Raw genomic sequence first — 19,846 nt, 5'->3', positions numbered from 1 at the left:
AAACATCAGACACATGCTGAACATTCATGTCTTTAATAAAACTGAATGTATTAATGGTTATGAGACAAAAACTTCAGGTTGTTAGCAGCGGAGGCCATACATCATATGAATATACTCTTTTGTGGATATACTCCTGCCAGTGTTTGGATTTTGTTGTTGACAGAGTAGACCCAGGCGGATGCCGATGCAGGGTTGGGCATCCACTTTGTAGCTTAAATTCTGCCTTCTGTGTTGCTTCGTGGCCCTCTGCCTTTCTTGTTTTATGTCTGCCCATGAGTTAAAACAGTGCAGCTGGATGTTGTAGCACTCCCTTACGGCCACAAGAGGGGGGAAGACCGATCATTATAGCATCCAAGTGGCAGCACCAGTAAAACTTGCACAGCAAATTTGACCTTTGTCAACCAATAGTGTGTATTTACATGGACAGGTTAAAGAGAGTGTTTGGGTGTTCTGAAGTGGGGTTGTATGAGGTACTTATTCATCGTCGATGTGTTACCGACATTCGATGGCGGTCGGCACTCCCCCAGTTTGGAGAAACTAGCTGCTGTAGCAGCACAGAAACTTGTATTGATGTAGACGAGGTCAACAACTAAAACAATTTGTAAAAGACAGCCTTTTCCAACATGGTGTTTTTATATTGACCAGTTACATAAGTTGTGGCTTTGAACATAGGTGGATATAACTCTTTCAGTTGTGTTCTGAATGGTAATGTTAAACAGTGAAAATATTCTAAATATAGCACATTTTTTAAGTGGGCTAAAATGTGTTTTGCTACTGCCCCTACCATCAACAATACATTGCTTATACTTCTGTGTCTGCTTCTCCAAACTGCCGATTGCCATGCAACCCCACTTTAAAAGATCCGAACAATCCATTCAAGCTCCAAAGACTCTTGAGGAATAGCTCAGATTTGACTAGTACATTTACTTTAAGTTGGAGTAATAAGATAATCTAAAATTGATTAAGATGATAAACAGTCCCAAGGTCACCGTTTGTTAGAGGTTTGGGAACCCATCTAAGTATGATTTGATGTTAAGTGGAACTCACCCGTGTGTCACTAGGTCTCTGGTAGGAAGCCTGGAAGTGACCTGGTCAAAATAGTAGGGACAGAGTGGTATGGCCTGCTCTGGCGAGGTTGACAATGCGAAAAAGATTCGATCCAGCCTGGAGTTTTGACCAAAGTTATTTCGAGGGAAGAGTCTGCGCCAGAAGGCTGACACCAAAGCATCCTTGCTGGTTTGAGCCGCAGAGGGCCTGTGATGAAATAGCTGGTACAGATGTGGTTGGACTGCCATTTTAGTACTATCCAATCAAAAAACATGACAAAACAACAAAGTCATTGTACTGGCAGCCACAGAATAAACTGATTTTGTAATTATTTTCATGTAACTAATCCGCAATATTTCTGTTTGGCTTTTATTAATTACAACTAGCATTAGCATGCATATGAACGCAATCAGATGTGGAGGACGTACCGAGATATTTTACCTGAGTCAAGGATGCAATGCCATTGTAACATTAGAAATACTTTGTTACAAGTAAGTCTTCTCACCTTTTTACTTAAGTAAAAGTACAAAAGTATTGATATCAAAGTACTAAAAGTAGAATTTCCCCCTGGGAGATCTATAACAAACTTCACATCGTAATGTAGTTGTTGATTTCTAATCCTGTATCTGAATCTGCAAATATAACTAATAACTCCGTGGTGGAGGAAAAAAATACCATATTTACCTCTGGATTGTATTCAAGGAGAAGTTTAATAAAAGTAACAGAAATTGGAAATAATCTATTGTAGCTAGGGCTTAGTGATTTCCACCAATGATTTTTATGGGTAAAAAATAAATAAGCAAATGTAAGATTACTTACCTTAACTGCAAAACAACCTCCTGTATGAAATGTGAAATGTGTTTTCTTTAGTGTATTTTTTTTTGTCATGTTCTTGAAAATGTGGCTTTATTTAAACAATAACTCAGGACAATCATTAATGTAATGAGGACAAAGTGCTCAAAGAACAAAAACAAACATGGAACACAAACATGAACCAGAGAACCAGAACATTTGTTTGTTCTAAGTTCCGGACCTGAAACGTCATTTGATATTTTTGTTGATTTCTCTTTTTTTCTTGTTAAAAGTCACCAACTGGGCAATGGGCCTTAAAATACACACGCTTTTATGGCTTTATTATTAAAGTATTGGCTCAGGCACTTCGGGCAGTCTCAGACAAGTTCTACACATCTAGACTATTTATGGATTTTCATTAACGTTAATAACCTCAGTTTAGTCTTAATAAATGAATGTGTTTATGTTGTTTAGTTGTTGGGTGTGTAAAGCCTAAATATAGTACATATATACAGACCTAACATTACCCTCTAATTCTACCTTAAACCCGGACTTCATACTAAAGACCACCACTACAGCTGAACTATACTACTACTACTACTACTCCTACTACTACTGCATTTAACAATACATACGTAAAACAGCGCGGTCATAGGTTTCTCATGTTGGAAACAAAACAACAAAAACGAAAGGGTCTGTTCTGTAGGCCCGCAGTGTAATTTGGGATTTCCATCGAAGGGTGGGGGAAGAAACGACTGAGCGAAACTCACTCCGCTCATTCGCTCTTCTCCCGACTACAGCACATCACGGCGACCACACAGCGTCAACTTCACAACACACCGGACGTGTCATGGAGGGAAGTATTGTAGCGAATATCGACGGCTAACTGCCACTTCGCCTGCCCGGGGACAAAGGCAGACCGGCTGGTAAGAATAAAACAGTTAATTACAGCGCGGAAAAAAAACCCGGAGATAGCCCCGTGTGTGTGTGTGTGTGGCCGTTAGCTAGCTAGCTAGTAGCGAACCGACGTCAGTTAACCCGCAGCGGCTTGCTCGGCTCGTCTTCGTCGACACAGCTGGCGAGGATCAACTTGACGAGTTTGGGTGAGCACAGCTTTTCCTCCACTGAGTTTACAATACTTAAGTTTGTTAAAAGTGTGATTGCTTAACTCTCGCTTCGGGTGACGTCCGAAGTGTTCATATCGGTCAATGGTTGAAAGATCTTAGCGTCAAAAATAACGTGGACGTTACATTTGACCACTAATGGTCACGTTTTATCTGGTTTCTTGTATGTGAACGTGTGCGTTTTTCGTTGGATAACTAAGTTACACTTAAAGAGGCAAACGTACACAGCCGACGGGGTCGAAGTTGATGTTTGTACAAATGTCAGGGCAATTTAACCCACGTTACTTCACCGAAATGCTTGCACAACTTGCTTACACAACTTTTTTTTGTCGGTCAACAAACCGCTCAAAGGTTTTGCGTCTCTGCAACAATGAAAACGATGATGAAATAAAAAGTCTGGTACTAACTCTAGTGGCAAACCATTACACTTAATAACGGCTAACTACTCATGGACCAAAGCCGATGCCGGTCACTGTTATCAAGGAGTGTGAAGCTGACCTCGCCATTTCGTATCACTTTTCATGCTACTAAGGTGAAACTAGTTTAACGGTTTCCCTTATTTACTTTTTTGTTGTATTGTCATGTATACCCTCCTCGGTGGAACAAAAGAGTCTGCTGGGCGGACCCCTCCCCCTCTAAGCTGTCAGATAGATTGAGTCAATACTTGACGACAAACGCAGGAGGCATGAGTAAGAACTTACTTGATCTTGATTTTCTACATGAAGAATGACAATTTGACAAATAGTGACGACAGCTAGATTTTTTTTTTGTGATAATGTGTATTTTAAGGAGGATTTGCTCTGCACACCCCTTAAAAACATAGTCACACTTCCGTGTTAGGACAAAGGTGCACATGCAATCTTTTAAAATTAACACAGGTGTGGGCCTCAACAAGGCATACCTGCATCACAAACATTATCTTTTTTATAACTTTGTTGTCATAAATTAATAAACAATGCCTAGTAATGGTAACTGACCACAATACACTAATTAACCATAGCTACAATTGAAATGCAAATACATTGGAACAATTTAAGACGAGCCAATAACAGTGTTTGCTCTATGTGCATCAAACAATGTACAATCTCCTCTTCTCACATCTTCACTTTTACTGTCCCTGAATCTCAATTATTGGCAGAGCATACAAGGTTCCCCTCGGCAGTTGGCGCATGACGACCGACAGTTATTGCAGATTAATGCAATTGAGGTTGTTTTTCTGTAACTGGGTATGCATGAGCAATGCTTATTCTAATCTCATGATATAGTTTTTCCAATCATCTTATTGCTACAGCAGATGTTTTTTAATCAACTGCCATAGTCACAGTGATTTGGGACTAGATATTGTCTTAGATTGTGTATATAAGATAGCACAAGTGTTGTCTGCCCAACCCTTTTTTCCATGAAGCAACTGTTGGCAATCACTTAAGGCCTAGTCCGTATCGGGAACTTGCAGTTTAATTTAGTTTGTATTTTATCTAATCTGTGGGGTCAACTCTCTCCTTTCTCATGTAACTTGTTGCTCCATTTATTTAATTGTTTTGATCAACCAAAGGCAGAAAGATGAGAAGAGAAAGTGTGAGGAAGGAGGAGATTGATGAAGTGTGTCCCCCGAGAGCAGTTTGTCCCAGCAGAGTCGGACTTGAGGGAACAACCATAGAGACATGTACCAGCTGCACCCGCGATGAATGGCCTGGGCTCAGGATGGGTTGCCATGACAAGGATGCTGGCACACGTTGTTATGCAGACACTTCTTTTCCCAGGACATGTTTGCACATTATTTCAGTGCCTGGTCTTGCTTGGTTGGTGCCTGAGAGAGAGAGAGAAGGCCTGCTTGCATATACAGTATACAAAAACTGCTTGTACCTTCAGTCTGTTTTCCTTTAAAGACTGACTTTGGTTTGTGGAAATAATATTTCTCTGTCTTGGCAGCCTAGAAAGGATGATGTTGTTGTTCAAGAGCTGTTTGCGGGATTTGCTGACCACATCTGTAGAATTAAAAGCCAGTTGCAATACTCCATTAATTAGCGTACACTGACCTCAGTATGAGTAATAGCAGAGACCAGTTGTTCTTCCTCGATTAGTTAATCTTTCATAGCTAAGAGAAAGCTTTCCCACTGAGAGCTATCTATTTTTGTTTTAATTTTTATTTAGTGGAATTCTTATTGCAACACCATAAATCAGTGTTAGTATTTTCAATGTATAGAGACAGTATTGATGGTTTCTAGTGAAAAGCTCAACAGACAACAAGTTCAAATTTTCGGAGAGGGAGAACATCAATGCTTTCATTCCAGACTTTGTTTGACAGATTTGCTTTGCTGCTATCGAGATGCAAAACATGACTAATGTCAAGTCACGATGACCCCAGAATCACACTAATGCTGCTGCGCACAGTTTATATTTGTAATATACATCACTCAGTGATGAATATAGTCAGAAGTCTATATGGGGAGCCTTGCCCCATATAAACCGGTTTTAAATATTATTTAAAACCGGTTTAACAGGAACGCAATCCAGGCGCTGAAATATTAGACCAAAGAGGATAATATTAATAAGCATTTGTTTTTAAAGGGCTAAATCATTAGAAAAGCCAACATGTTTCTCATTTAACAGGCTTTTAGTTTTAGTTTTTAGTCAACAGAATGCAATGCCTTTTTCTGTACTAACATAATGTATAGATTTTTGTTAAAATTACTTTGATTTTTTCCTTTTGCCTATTGCTGCTTCTGTGAGTTAAAAACAACAACACATTTGGTCTTTACAAACTTGCTTATTTGCATACTGTGCGGGAAAATGAGGTCCGATCGCACACACGTGAATCACCAGACTTATGCTAATGCGAGGTGTAACCAAGGCCAGAGACGAGCAATACATTTTTCCCATCAGTTTCAAATATTTTGGACCAATTTTTCATCTCCTCTTTGTGTATATTAATAGACTGGACATAACATGAATATGCCTTCTAATACAACACTATAGCCAAGAAAAGTTACACAGCTAACATTGAAACTCCTCTAACGTCGATGTCCAAGTAATGGGCTCAACTTTTTTAGTGTTACCTCGCTTGTTCAGTAAGTTTGTTTTGCATTAGTGTTTTTATTCGGACTCAAACAACCTAAAATTAGGTCAAATATTAGCCATTTTATATATGTTGATGGTTAATTGAGATCTTGAGAAGTCAGGGTTTTTCTTGCAGAGAAAATTGAGTCGGTGGCCTTCCCAAAATGTTGTCCCGCCTCCAGCAATTGGCAAATCTCTGACTGCTGTCTTCATGGAAAACACACAAGCTTTGCACTTGTGGTTTTCTGTCATTTGTAAGGAAATATACATTAAAAAAACATATATACATATAATAAAAATTATAGCTTTTTAAAAAAATTTATATTTCCTTACATTTCACAATGGGGATTGTTTCTGCTTTGCTTAATTCCAGCCAAAAAGAGACAGTTCTGTTTTTCCTTTTTGAAGGTACCTTTCCCAGTTCACTACATGGATTACATCCAACAACACCAACTCGACATAATGCCACAATTTCCATTACAAATAACAGAAAACCACAAGTGCAAAGCTTGAAAGAAGAGCGTTTTCCATGAAGACAGCAGTCAGATTTGCCAAGTGCTGGAGGCAAGACAACATTTTGGGAAGGCCACCGACTCAATTTCACTCACTCCAAAAAATAAATAAAAATGCTATAACTTTGTGATTCTGTTTAGGCTGAGAAGGCCCTGACGGCCCGACACTGACATATATATTTTTTAATTCGTCAACAATTCTCTAAAATCAGTGGGTGTTTGCAACCTTTCAACAGCTTGCAACTATCTCTCCTGTTGACTGTCCCTTCGCTTCACTGTTGTTTCCCTTCTGTCTGTGTGTAGCTACAATGTGGAAAGATGGCTCGAAAATTAATTGGGGCGGAACGTTCTCTTTACAACCGATGGAGCACAATCAGGATTAGAAGCAGTGTCTCTGCCTATCAATCTCTGCTCCGTCAGCACTACGGACAGTGACGGCATCGCAACTTTACACATAAACTCACGCAACACACAACAAACAGAGCTGTCCATTATTCTGAAACAGCTGAGTGATGGTTAATCTTGGTCAATTTTTTTTCTTTTTCAATGTATAGCTTAACAGAGGTGAATCAATAAGCAAGAAAGAATGCTATTGGTTGACAATAGACACAACTTGACCATGTGTGCACACCCCTCATGCTTTCGTTTGTTTTAAAACATCCCCCCACTGGAGACTTGAAGTGGATTAAGTTTAAGTTCATGGAAAAAAAGCTACTGGAGAAGTTTTCTCTTATAAAATCACTTAAGTCTTCAACATCTCAGTTGAAGTTCTCTTGCGTCTAGTTCCAGGCCTCTAACATGCTCCACCCATTTTTAAAATAATAATGGAAATTTTGTTTACAGTTCTGTTCCGACCAGATTTTTGTGTTTCCATTTCCACTTCTGCGCTTCCTGCTCTCTTCAGCCCACAGATCTGGACATTATTCCAGTTGATTACAGTAGTTAGATAAATGCTTCCCAGAGAGATGAATAACTCGTCGTCATAGCAAAAGCGGTATGCCAAATCGCTGAATTAAAGCTTAACGTTAATCTCTGAGCCAAAAGCAAGTGGGATTTGATGGACTCTTTACCCGACAATAGTTTAGCATATTTAACAGGAAGGCCACACTTAAGGCTGAGAAACACTCACTCATCCTTAATAGACCGTCATATAGAACTGATGACACACTTGGGCAGATGTGTGAGCTTCTTCCTCTATTGCCTAGTTTATGTTTCTGCGTCACCCCGACGCCTTAGCTTGACACGCACCACCCAAAAATCCTAACTACACGTCGCGTTGACGCAGACCGCAAGCGCTGTGATTGGTCCGCTCAGAACGTAATTTCCGGCAGTTGCTTTTTTTTTTTTTAGTGGTCGTACAGACCAACTCCGCAAACGTCTTCCCTGTCGCCTGCGGTTCAACATTTGCAATATAAGCATTTGCTCTTCAATATTGATGAGCTCCAACTCTATAACCCCTAAAACCACACAGCCACACACACCTGGCGACATGTCTGTGAATTGCAGAGCAACGCGGTCCCTCGACGCAGAACTTCGAATGCTGAACGACGGCGTCACATTGATGGCGTACATACGCCGTCGACTTGACGTAGAAGCATAAACTAGGCTTTATGCAGAGCCGTCCTGTGTGCTTCAGCGGGGTGAAAAGGTTAAGGCCCTTACTAGACAGGGCAGACCTAGACTAGGTTTTGTACCAAACTTATCATTTTTTTTGTGCTTTCTTAAAAATATTTCAAGCACAAGTGTTGCGCATTCCTCGTCATTATTTACATACATTTTGGCCCTTTTTTTGCTTTGCAGGCATTTACTTGCTTTAATTGCCTCTTAAGGACTTCTAAAATGAAAAGCTAGTAGTTTTTGTCTGTCTTTCTTGCAGTAACACTAAACCGAAATGCTAGTTTTAAAATCGTTGCAGTCCATTTTATCAATATAATATCATTGTACTCGAGCATGGATGGGCCACATCTCGACCCTGTGCTTTGCTCATATGATGTGAACCAGCTGCGCCTGGAATGTCTGGCTCGGATAACTTCCTACTGTGAAGTAACCCATTACGGGTCATAAATGACTCTTCTGTTAAAAATATGATTTGTGCATAAATGCTGCTGATCGGTTCTGATCTGGGAATGGATCGCCTTGATGGGTGAAGAATAAATATGGAGTGGGGGGGGGTAGACTCAAATGTTTGTCACTAGAGACTCCCCCCACACCCACCACTTCGTTTGGCTATTTGTTTATCTCCCTCTGGGACTGTCATGAGCTGTGCACGAGTATTATGCTGTCTCTTTAGGATTTGAACAGCAGTGCGTGCACAAGCTATTAGTCCCTCGATGGTGTCTAAATATAGCTCCCCTACTGTACACCTCTTTCATTTCCTTGTTGCCTCTATTTTCTAACCCCCATGCTCGCCCTGATGGCTGCTCTTGCATTCACTCATGTGTGTGCAAGCATCCATGTGAACATATGCAGTATTAATGCCCCATAGGCAGAAAAGAAAAGGTCCCATTTGTCGGCTGTTATATGCCATCATTCTTTAAATTACACATTGCACACTGAGCTAAATAAATGCAAAAAGGAGTGTAGCGGTGCTGGGAGCAAGTCCATAAAAATACTGGCTTTAGTGTGCTGCAGTATCTCATGCTAAACCTACCTATTTTAATTTTCTAAATGTAAAAAGGAAGGATATTCGTGCAGGAGAGAAAAAGAAATGAATAAAAAAAACATGGTGTTACCAGACGGTTGGCCTCTTTCCCGCTACCCCTCCAGCTCCCCTTAGTTTGCTTTGTCCTTCTCTCTCTTTGGGTCACTCTTTAGCCTTTTGGCTCACACGGACCGATTCGTCGAAATCTAGTCACTGGATCTCTTTTATATGCGTGTTAAGTCCGTGCCTGAGCTTTGTTGGCAAAGATGCCTGCTGCCAAATTCTCTGATTGTAAAAGCCAGCTCCAGCACGACATAAGCCCCAAGCACTGAAGTGATACAGACTCATCATTCACCCTGTTGTAATAGTAAGTTTGGATTCACTCTCTGGGGGTTTTCCTAATGCATGATGCTGAGTCATATAGTGGTTTATACTTACACAGTACATTTATGTTATCAGATATGTTTTGCCATTAAAACCATTTATCTGGTGAGCATTAAAAAAAAAAAAAAACATTTCCAAAGTAGAACATTTAGTAGAAGAACATTTTCCAGGACACTTCTCAGAAGTTGATTTTTTTTCCTGCTGTGGGATTAAGCATTAATGTTTTGATCTTTATGAGCCATATTCTTAATCCATGGGGTTAAGGGGCCAGGCAAAGTGAGAGGGGTCAAGCTCCCATCTGCTCACAGTTCCACATGCAGATCAAAATCATCTGCAGCGGCAAGTAGAGGCTTTCCTTTCCGTTTTGATCCTTAGAGGAAAAACCTTTTATTATCTTTGAACTAAAAGTCCTCGCTGTCGAATCAAAATGCAGAAGTGCATTCAAGCCCTACAGTTCAGTAAACCCGAGTTTGTCAGATGTTATCAGTTCATCAGTGTGGTTGATCAAGTGAGCCGTGTGTTTCGATCATAGTTTTTGCAATTAAAGTAAACCTGGATTGTTGATTAAACCATTTCCTGTCAGATATGACAACATTTGAGTCGAATTTGTAATTCATGCAATCATTTATACAACTACATTGCATTGTAGATTTGAATGTAAAAATTTGATGCCAACGTAGTGTAAAAGTTTTTTTCTTTAAATTATCAAGACTACGTATAGTAACTACAGTAAGAATAGTAATCCCTGGTAATACAACCTAGTAATGTTCCTTTTCTCTCCATCTATTGTTGGAGCACTCAAGTCTATTTTTTTTTTTTTCGCTGTGTCTTTAGCTTTATCTGTCTCTCTGATAATTCTGTATCTAGTGTAGTGTTTTTGTAGAGTGTGATTGACAGACTACTGCCAACAAACACATTATTTCCTTCTCTGTAATTAGCAAGATATGCTCTGAGGGCTGAAGATGTCAGCACCAACAGGATTCAGTAAGAATCAAACAACTGACATAAGAATCGTGCACGTTGGTTTATAAAGCACAATTTGGCCCAGTAACGAGCCTTCTTTCTTCCGTGAGAGGATATTAGCCTGTATGTCTTAAACATCTGCTGTGGAATCCACAAACATTGGGAGACATTGCAACTCTTTATGGTTTTAGACATTTAGTGGCACAGGCTAGAATTCTTGACTTTTGGGAATTGCATGTTTGTTTTTGTTTTCTGATTTGCTGGTGAGAGGTTAGAAGCTGCTCTAGTCTAGCTCGGTCTATCCACCAGTCTGGTAGTATTGAGTGGGATTAGGATTAGTGGTCTTAGAGTAGCTTCTTTAACAAGCACTAATTGATTTGCGACTGAGAATGTGTTGGACACTGCAGCAGACAGCACCAGAGCAGGCTAAGGATTATGCAAGGTCCGCAAATGCCACATTGCAGCAGCCTGCAGCAATGTGCTATTAAGTTTGTTGGCTCTTGAATGCAAAAGTTTTATCCGCATGGCAGTGCGTGGCTTCCCGTTAGCCATCCGCTGCGGTCAGCAGGCCTCTCTTTGGGGAGGCATCTGCAGTGTAGACCATGCTGGGCCTGATTAATCAAGGCCATCCAACTGTGCTTTTGAGTCTCCATGTAAACAAACACAATCCATGTGTTGGGCCTGTATTGCACACAATCAGTCATTGTTTGGTTTGGAAAAGCATTCTGCTCTAAGTACAAAGTTGCTGATGTCAACAGTTTGAACCAAAGGGGATCAGTCAGTGTAACTCCTCTTCTGTGTTTTGTCTTTCAGAGGTGAGCTGGAGTGACTGGTCCTATTGCTGTCCATCCAGTGAGCCCACTGGCTGTCGGTCCAGTGAGCTACTCGAGGTGTCTCAGAGCTGTGGATTGCATCATTATACGACAATAACAATTGGAATCTAAGCTCTCCTTCCTCAGTCTCCTCCCCCATTTATTTTTTTCTCTCAGCCTGACTTTCCACATGCACACAAACCCTCCTCCCACACTGATCATGGTCAACTCTCCCTGTCCCTGCAGCCAGCCAGCCAGCTAGCCAGCCAGTGAGTGAGTCCATGGAAGCTGTGTAATCCTCTGTAAAGTATAGGGCCTATACGGCTGCATTTGCTCCCTTTTGTCATGGCGGCTGTTGTTGTTGCAGAGGCCTCCCTCAGGAGAATACATGAGGGAGAACAGAAGGCAGCATAAAGCTCACAAAGGGAGGAAGAGAGAGTTCAGCGAGAGACACTGACGCTGCCGTTTATTTGACCGGAGGAGAATGAGCTTCACAGGGCAACAGATGGAATTTAACGGGGGTGAAAGTACATGATGTGGGACTGGCATCACCACCCCACACCAATCACAAATTGGACCAACTTTCAATTTTGGAGATATTTGCCACATAGTGGCCTGCAGCGAGGGATGCAGTGAAAAAGAAACAAAGTAGACCAGACTTTCTTTTTCTTGGTTTAGAGTATTTTTCTATTTTTCCTTTCCTTGGTGGTCTTTCTAAATTACAGCCTACCAGAAGTGCCTTTTTTGTTTTACTTTTTGTCCATTTTATATATATTTTGCTTTCCATGTCCTATTTTCTTACTCTATCTTGCCACAGATTATTACATGTAATTCAGCTTAAAGTATCTGTCACATTCAAGAGGGGTGCCATATTTTAAAGGAGGTACACACAGTATATTTGACTTGGTGTGTGAGCCACCTACAACATCAAATTTACAGTTGGCAACCATCCCCTTTCTGAATTTTGCTTCTGCTTGCGGTGAATTTATTTAGTTTCAGGATTAAATCAGAGACCAAAGGGACTTTCTACACTTTCTTCGACCTGACCCTTGTTGCTTTGACAACTCAGAGCCAGCGCCATGATCAGCATCCAGTCCAAATGGCGCTACCTTTTCATGTTCCTGGGCATTCAACTGGTGGTCATGGCACTGCTGTCCCGAGAGGGATACCAGAAGAGGGTTTCCTACTTCATTGGCATCTTCCGAAAGCCTGACACCACTGGTTTGTCAGGCCGCAACCACACGGCAGCGAGCATCGCTGGAGGGGATGTATATGCCAACCTCTCCCATCTCGCCAAAACTCATAGCCAGGGAGAAGAAATGCCTTACTGCCCTAAGACGTCCCCTTTTATTGGTGAGTGGTCCTGTCAGCTTTTGTGTCATTCAGTCTGTTACTGAACGTAGCTCAATCTCTAAGTACAACATTTATTTATGAACTAATTTGGCTATTTTCCCCCCAACTAACATGTTGTCGTCCTTACGTTTTCCCTTCTGACTATGAGTTACTGATTGCAGCTGATGAGTCCCTCCTGCAAAAAAATTGCCAGGGAGAACCATCAATAATTTATAAGGCTAAATTCTGTTCAATTGAAATTGAACAGAATTCCATTTCAATTGAATTCTTAACGTAGTGACGGGGGCGTATTAGGTGCAAGGTATGCAGTTTAAACAAACTAAAACTATTTAGTTTGTTTTCCAGTGGCTGTATAGTAAATTGGCTTTTTGACACTGATGATTAAAATTCCAAAGTGAAAACACATCTTTAAAAATGTGGTCATGAAGTATTAATATAGCACTAAAGATCTAAATATACTCTTGAAGTGCTCTGCATGAGGAAAACTTAGCCTGCAGATTTAAACTATGTGCAGATAACTGAGCCAAAGGCCATTTGGCTACCTTTTTGTATTATTTCTGGTACAAAATGGGGGGAAAAGAAGAGGCAAGATAAATGATAATCCTGTTAAATATATTGGGGCAACACACACCAACAAAGACAACAATAAGACATAAGGCAAACATGCATCACTGTCCATATTCATTGACTTGTTTTCAAAAAGATGAAGGGAGATGCATCTATTGAAATATATTATGGCCCCAATTATCAGCCGATATCATTAGTTGTGATGTCCCTTTTTTTTTTAATGTAATGATTTAAATCATGTTTGGTAGTGTTCAGGTTGTTTGTTAATGTTGTCTGTTAAAATGTAAAATAGATTATAAATATTTTTTTTGCATCATTTTTGCAGAATAATGCACATTGCGCATCATGTGGTTGTCAACACATAATCAGAGTTAGGACCGCTCTGTTCTGCTGGAGGCATTGTTCCCCTATGGAGGAAAGCGTCACTGAAAGACATCTAGACTGATTTGCTTTTGTTCATTTGAATGCAGAGTGAATGAAAACTTGCACGAACATTAAATCTGATCCCGCGTAATGTTTCGGTAGAACTAGGTCATTGAACATTTAGTCATGTAAGTGAGCAGGAATCGCAAAGAGGAAACGGGTTTCACAGAGTCAATTCTGCAAAGAAGTGTCTTCATACTTGTCGGTGAGCATTTCCAGTGTGACGTGCAGCAGAAATAATTTACCTGGTTTGCATTCTCAAATATTCTGTGCTCCTATTTGCTTGAACTTGCGCTGTAACATTTTCAAACGCACCCAAACTGAACCTGCATGTCACAATCAACTTATAACCGCTAATTCTCAAACCAGATTGTTTGCATTCATAACATTAAATGTATCTTGTTTCCTATTGGTAATGGGCGGTTTCTGCTCACAGGTGGGCCGATACACGTCAGCTTTCCATCGGGGCTCACGATTGCACAGGTTCAGAGGAAAAACCCCCTGGTGGTGCGAGGCGGACGCTACAGGCCGCCTGACTGTGAGGCGAGGCACCGAACAGCCATCATTATTCCCCACAGACACCGAGAACACCACCTGAAGTTCTTACTATACTACCTGCATCCTTTTCTCCAGAGACAGCAGCTTAACTATGGAATTTACGTCATTCACCAGGTAAAACACACTACACCAAGTCATATGTGATGAAAATAAGTACATTTCTAGCAGTGCTTTGCTTGGTATCGATTTTACATATGGAAACATGTGGTTGTTTTTTATTTTGTTTTATTGGATGTTATTACCTTGTTAATTTGGCCTGTGTGCAGTCTGAGTTTTGTATCCGTAACAGTACAGACTAGACATACAGGGCCCTCTAGTGGGCCATCGCTGTATGTGCATGTTGGAGGATCAGAATGCTGAAGTGGCTTAAAGGGTTTAATCTCCTTAGCTGATGTAAAAATTGATTCATGTGTGCTCCTCAGCATTTGATCTCTTACACCTCTTGAACTGGATTTGTGATTGCGCATAATTTCATGTAACTGAATCTGTCTTCGTGCGCTGTCTCTGCTTAGCGGGTACCTCCCAAAATATACAAAGTAGGTTGTGAATTGGAGAACAAACACCTGATTAAGGCTTAAAAAATGACTCAACATTAACATTGTTTGTGTATTAACGGGAAGTAGGTCTATATTTATATTCACTGGTGAATGTTGAAGTTATATAATGGGACGTTTTTATGTTGTGAATCATGGCTCACTTCAAGTTTGACTTTCTAATTTCTTCCAGTATTGATATACAGGAATATTACAATTATTTACATTTCATAACTGTAGGTCTGCTGTTTTTTGCTTGCCACCTCACTTGGTAGACCAGTGTGTGAGGTGAGACGATTGTGACGCACAGCCTACTCTAACGTTAGGTGCCTGCGTTTACTCTGCAGGCCGGAAACTACACTTTTAACAGGGCCAAGCTGATGAATGTGGGTTTCCGGGAGGCGATGAAGGAGGAAGACTGGGACTGTCTTTTCTTCCATGATGTGGACCTCATCCCCGAGGACGATCGCAACACCTACGTCTGCGACTCCAACCCGAAGCATGCCGCCATTGCCATGGACAAGTTTGGCTACAAGTATGTCCTTTCTTGTCTGTGAATGTCCATTGAAGGGTTCACTCTTCACAGATAGAACCATCGCAAATTCTGTGTTTCACCTTTTATTCTCAATACCTTTTATCCACTTCAGGCTTCCGTACAAGATGTACTTTGGAGGAGTGTCAGCTCTGACGCCACTGCACTACCTCAAGATGAATGGCTTTCCCAACAACTACTGGGGCTGGGGTGGAGAGGACGACGACATTGGAACCAGGTGAGAACCGCTGAGGCCAGATGCTCTTCACAATAGGATGTTTCAGTGTGGAAATAATGCACATGTAGCCAGTCGGACATTGAGGTTTTCAGTTTCCAAGCTCTGCTTGAATGACCCCTGTTAGAAAAATTGTTACTCGACACCGGTTGTAAAATCATTTATCAGGACATTTATTTTTCGGAAAGAAGAAACAGAGTCTGAAATGCGACATAATGCTAACAAATCACACATCCTAGACTAGGACTCTCCGATCTCTTGGAGAGGTACCTCCTAAATACATAAAACACACAATCACCAGTAGCCCTCATGACGTTTTGCATTTATCCATAAAGATAACAATGATGTTTGTTCTTTGGCCAGGAACAACCAGATATTTCACACAGTTTTATTAGGTAGAGGAGAATTCACCCATTTGTCACAAGGCATGAAATGGCATATATTAGAGAATAAATAATTTTTTCTCCAACAACGTCTGAACTCAGAATTCAAAGTAGATCAATTGTGTTATGGATACACAGTCAATGTTTTCGTTCCTCTGTAGTGCTGTTAGAAAGACTAACATGTGTTCCCCGTCTTTTCAGAGTGACCCTGGGGGGGATGTACATCACTCGTCCATCGGTGAAAGTCGGCCGTTACAAGATGATTAAACACAAGCTGGACAAAGGCAATGGTGTGAACCCTAAGAGGTACGGTGAACAAGTTGATGCATTTGGTTTCATGTGTTGAAGTTCAGGACGATGAATTCTGCACTGCTTGATCACATCTTGGAAATGGCAGAAACGGAGCCGTTTGCTATGCTTTTAACTGTACCAGTAAAATGCAACAGTACACTTTGATATTCACTGTGCTGTCTGCTCTCTATGTAAAGGTTCAACATGCTGGCCAAGACGCGTCAGACCTGGAAGTCGGATGGGATGAACACAGCTGAATATGAGACAATCTCCCGGCAGTACCTGCCCCTTTACACCAACATCACTGTCAACATCGGCACCGAGGCCGGTCTACATGCACCACCACCTCCTGCCAAAGCTGCAGTGAAAAAAACTGCCAAAGACCCAGCCAAACTCGAAGAGGGCCACAGAGAGAAAAGGTCTGCACCAAGAGACCGCTAATCGTGCTTCACTCTGGAATAACTTCAATGGCATAATCCAATTGGAACATGCTGTAGGATGGTGGATTTTCTTCTCAATTGCCGGGAGTTTTTTCAATTTAAGATTCGTCATCAGTTTGTGGAGGAATTATTTAGTCAACATCAAACTGCCTGCAGACAGTGGGGGGCTCATTTGGGTGGTTCACCTAATTCACAAAAAATATAAACAATTGACCTGAATTTGTCAACCCCTAGGTAACGATTCTCCTCCTCGGTTTCTGTACATGACTGATTATTCTTCCAAGGGGAGCCACAGTGAAGAGTGAGGGGTAAAAGTTAGACTCTATGAGTTTATATATATCTACAGCGCCATTGTTGCTGGTTAAGCCTTGTGATGCCTTAGAAGCTTGTTCTTTTTTTTCTTCTTTCAGTCGTACCTTACATTATTTAGAATATCTGGTTTATTAGAGCAATAGTTGCAAATTTCCAGCGCCAATGAGTGAAGGAGATGGTTGTTTCAAGTTGAGTGTGGGAAGCTGCTACAAGGAGTACTGAATGAATGAACTAGACATATTTGTGTATTACTGATACTATTACTGCTTAGCAATGCACATATTGCATCGGTTCAAATATCTCAGCTCTCGTATAAAGACGTCTTTACCGACATGTGGCCCTTTATCCGTTTGGTTTGTGTATCAAAAGACTGTCTCCTCTTTCTAGTGTTTTCAAAGTTGAGGACACTGGACACATGGCCAAAGGTACAGTTCCTCTATGTAGCATCAGTTCAGCCTTTCGAATTTCAACATATCCCATATCTAGAACATTTGAGTGTTTTTTGGCACGCTTTTGTGTATGAGGTAGCAGGTATTGATTATCAGTTATATGCCTTCAGATGAGCCTGAGACTCAAATCAAAATTGAGTGTCTAGCAAACATTCAACATCATCCATATGTACGTGTGTCTCAAGAGTGTGAGCTTCCTCCTATAACGCTTTATATGCAGTCAATCTTCATGATGTATCTTTTTGCCCCTCCTGTCCGTAATCTATATCGTTGCGAAATTACCTGTTTCACAGAAGCCAAATGTATCCATAGAGACAAACAAGTTGGTTCAATTGGCTTGAGCCCAAAGCACAACATGATGGTTTGCTGTTGGTGGGCCATTGAAGTTGTTTAGCTGTGATACATGTTCAATTCAATTGGAGGGTTTTATTGTCCTTGTTTGTGTTCAGAAAGAATTCTGTGACCGACTTGGACCAATTTGATCATTTAAAACCCCACAACATATTGTTTGACTGCATCGCTGTCAAGTTGGCTCATAGATGAGTTTTTTTTCAACCAGACATACTGTAGAAATTCCAACTGAAAATTTGTTATACGTTTCCGTTATCTTAAGCAATATTGTTGTGCGAGTGGGAGTCTCAGCAATAAGGAAACGGGCCGCGTTTCCTCTTTTCTTTTCTCCTTTTTAAACCTGCGATCTTTTTTTGTTTCAAGCGCATAAGAAATTTGTCTTTAATCTATGTCTGAAAGCCAGTTGTTTCACAAGTTATCACATTTCCAGTCCACTATTGTGCCCGTATTCTGCACTCTTCACTTCTCTCCACTCTGACAGATTTGATTGTAAACCCGAGAGAACGAAGCTATCCTGCCATTCTGGGTGGAGCGGCTGTACTGGCAGGTGAACAGGCTGAAACCAAAGACGATTGCGTGGAAAGCTGTGGTTTGTTTGTTTGTTTGTTTGTTTGTTTGTTTGTGTGTGTGTGTGTGTGTGTGTGTGTGTGTGTGTGTGTGTGTGTGTGTGTGTGTGTGTGTGTGTGTGTGTGTGTGTGTGTGTGTGTGTGTGTGTGTGTGTGTGTGTGTGTGTGTGTGTGTGTGTGATGAAGGTTTTTCCGTAACTCTTCCTATCAATATTTGTAGCATATTTCAATTTTGTTTTGCAAAAATCTTAAACCAACAGGTATTCAGATTTCTCCTTTACAGAAATAAAATGGTCATTTAGTGAAGGCATGAGGATAGTTCATAATTTTAAGTTAAGTTATTTTGTTTTTGAAATTGTACTGAAAATGTATCTACACGTCATTGTGGTATTAGTCCGTTGAAGTGGCCGAAAAGCTCTGCGAGTGGTTTCCTGTGATTTATAGATACTATATACTAGTATTTTCGTTTTGATGTGAATTCATATTCGACTCCTATGGCCTTAGCGACACTCACGATGCTAGTATTTCAACACTTGGTAACTTAGCATTTTTATATTGAGACTAAATATGCATGGCAGCAAACTTATTAGTGAGGGAATGTACTGAGACCAATGTGGAGATGATGCATACCCAAGCTCCTCTTGAAATTACGAAGCATGCTGAAGTGTCTTTGTTTTGAACTGGAAACTGTGTTATTGTGACTGAAATGCAAGTTTCCATCTGCTGTGCCGAGGGCTCCTTGTTGTATTGAGCTACATGTACAAAGGAAGCTTCTATTCCCAAAGTCACAATGTACAGTCTACACTATTTACTTGACCTGATGTTTTTTTTTTCTCCTCTACTTCATGTTAAATTTGACTCTGTTCTGATGTGTATGTGCTCTGCAGCAATGGAAAGCAGTCATAACAGGGTAGTACTGAAGCAACCAAGGACAGTGTGACTGAGTTATTTCTGCTCTCTTCGTGAATTCTGCACAGTCCATAGTGGCCTTAAATTCATTAATAAACTGATTATTCAAAAGCTCTTTGTTGTTGTTCGGTCCCTTAAAACAAAATGGTGCACGCAAGATGCATTCTGTTTGTATGTTTATGCATAACAGGCCACACAATAGTTGGACCTTGTCAGTTTAACACCCCCAGTGAAAATATCAAGCTCCGCCTATACTGTCACGCCATCATGGCTTATTGGTACACTGACACCACAGCCCTTGTTAATGTTATTAGTAACACCTGTGCTTTTTCCTACGATGACAATAACTGTCTGCTGTGTAACAACAGGCCTTTTAATTTGTATAATTTCAGACAGTACTCCATTGCAATGTGACATTTAAACAGCGGATTCAACGCAAGCTGAAGCTGTCGGCAGAGAAAATTAAGCTCACCCGGATGTGGCTCACTTCTGACTCTTGAGAGCTGATGCTTTTGAACTTGTGACAAATACAGCCTCTAAATCTCAAATTATGCAAAAGCAAAAATACATTTTTGCAATTTGAAACAGTAAGCACAGTGAGTAGCTCAGTGC

The 19,846-nt window shown here is 40.8% G+C and overlaps 1 protein-coding gene and 1 long non-coding RNA gene across 7 annotated transcripts; one reads left to right on the top strand and one right to left on the bottom strand.

Moving 5' to 3' along the window:
• Positions 1 to 17: 17 nt before the first annotated feature.
• Positions 18 to 1,986, bottom strand: LOC137781561 (uncharacterized). Its single transcript, XR_011077216.1, has 3 exons — positions 1,867 to 1,986; positions 1,048 to 1,302; positions 18 to 310 (listed from the first exon to the last, which is right to left on the bottom strand). It is a non-coding gene; the product is annotated as an uncharacterized lncRNA (long non-coding RNA).
• Positions 1,987 to 2,573: 587 nt separating this feature from the next.
• Positions 2,574 to 19,345, top strand: si:dkey-199f5.8 (beta-1,4-galactosyltransferase 3). 6 transcript variants are annotated; one of them, XM_068569800.1, is made up of 8 exons: positions 2,574 to 2,765; positions 11,334 to 11,601; positions 12,402 to 12,685; positions 14,112 to 14,347; positions 15,114 to 15,301; positions 15,414 to 15,536; positions 16,118 to 16,222; positions 16,405 to 19,345. In XM_068569800.1, the coding sequence occupies exons 3-8, from the start codon at positions 12,412 to 12,414 to the stop codon at positions 16,646 to 16,648; spliced, it is 1,170 nt and encodes a 389-aa protein (XP_068425901.1). In that variant the 5' UTR covers positions 2,574 to 2,765; positions 11,334 to 11,601; positions 12,402 to 12,411; the 3' UTR covers positions 16,649 to 19,345. The 6 variants fall into 6 exon arrangements, with proteins under 6 accessions (XP_068425901.1, XP_068425902.1, XP_068425900.1 ...); XM_068569801.1 differs by having other exon boundaries at positions 11,334 to 11,605; XM_068569799.1 differs by having other exon boundaries at positions 2,575 to 2,765; positions 12,326 to 12,685.
• The last annotated feature ends 501 nt before the right edge of the window (positions 19,346 to 19,846 follow it).

The sequence above is a fragment of the Clinocottus analis genome, unplaced genomic scaffold (assembly GCF_023055335.1).
Source record: "Clinocottus analis isolate CAN_PGR_092001 unplaced genomic scaffold, fCliAna1.0.p SCAF_9, whole genome shotgun sequence".
Lineage (NCBI taxonomy): Eukaryota > Metazoa > Chordata > Actinopteri > Perciformes > Cottidae > Clinocottus > Clinocottus analis.
This window is presented reverse-complemented; position numbering and strand designations above follow the sequence as displayed.

Coding starts and splice junctions, on each gene's coding strand:
- si:dkey-199f5.8 (XM_068569800.1), top strand. CDS start 12,412: ATGATCAGCATCCAGTCCAAATGGCGCTACCTTTTCATGTTCCTGGGC. Junction 15,302..15,413: donor ATGGACAAGTTTGGCTACAA/GTATGTCCTTTC, acceptor TATCCACTTCAG/GCTTCCGTACAAGATGTACT. Junction 15,537..16,117: donor GACGACGACATTGGAACCAG/GTGAGAACCGCT, acceptor CCGTCTTTTCAG/AGTGACCCTGGGGGGGATGT.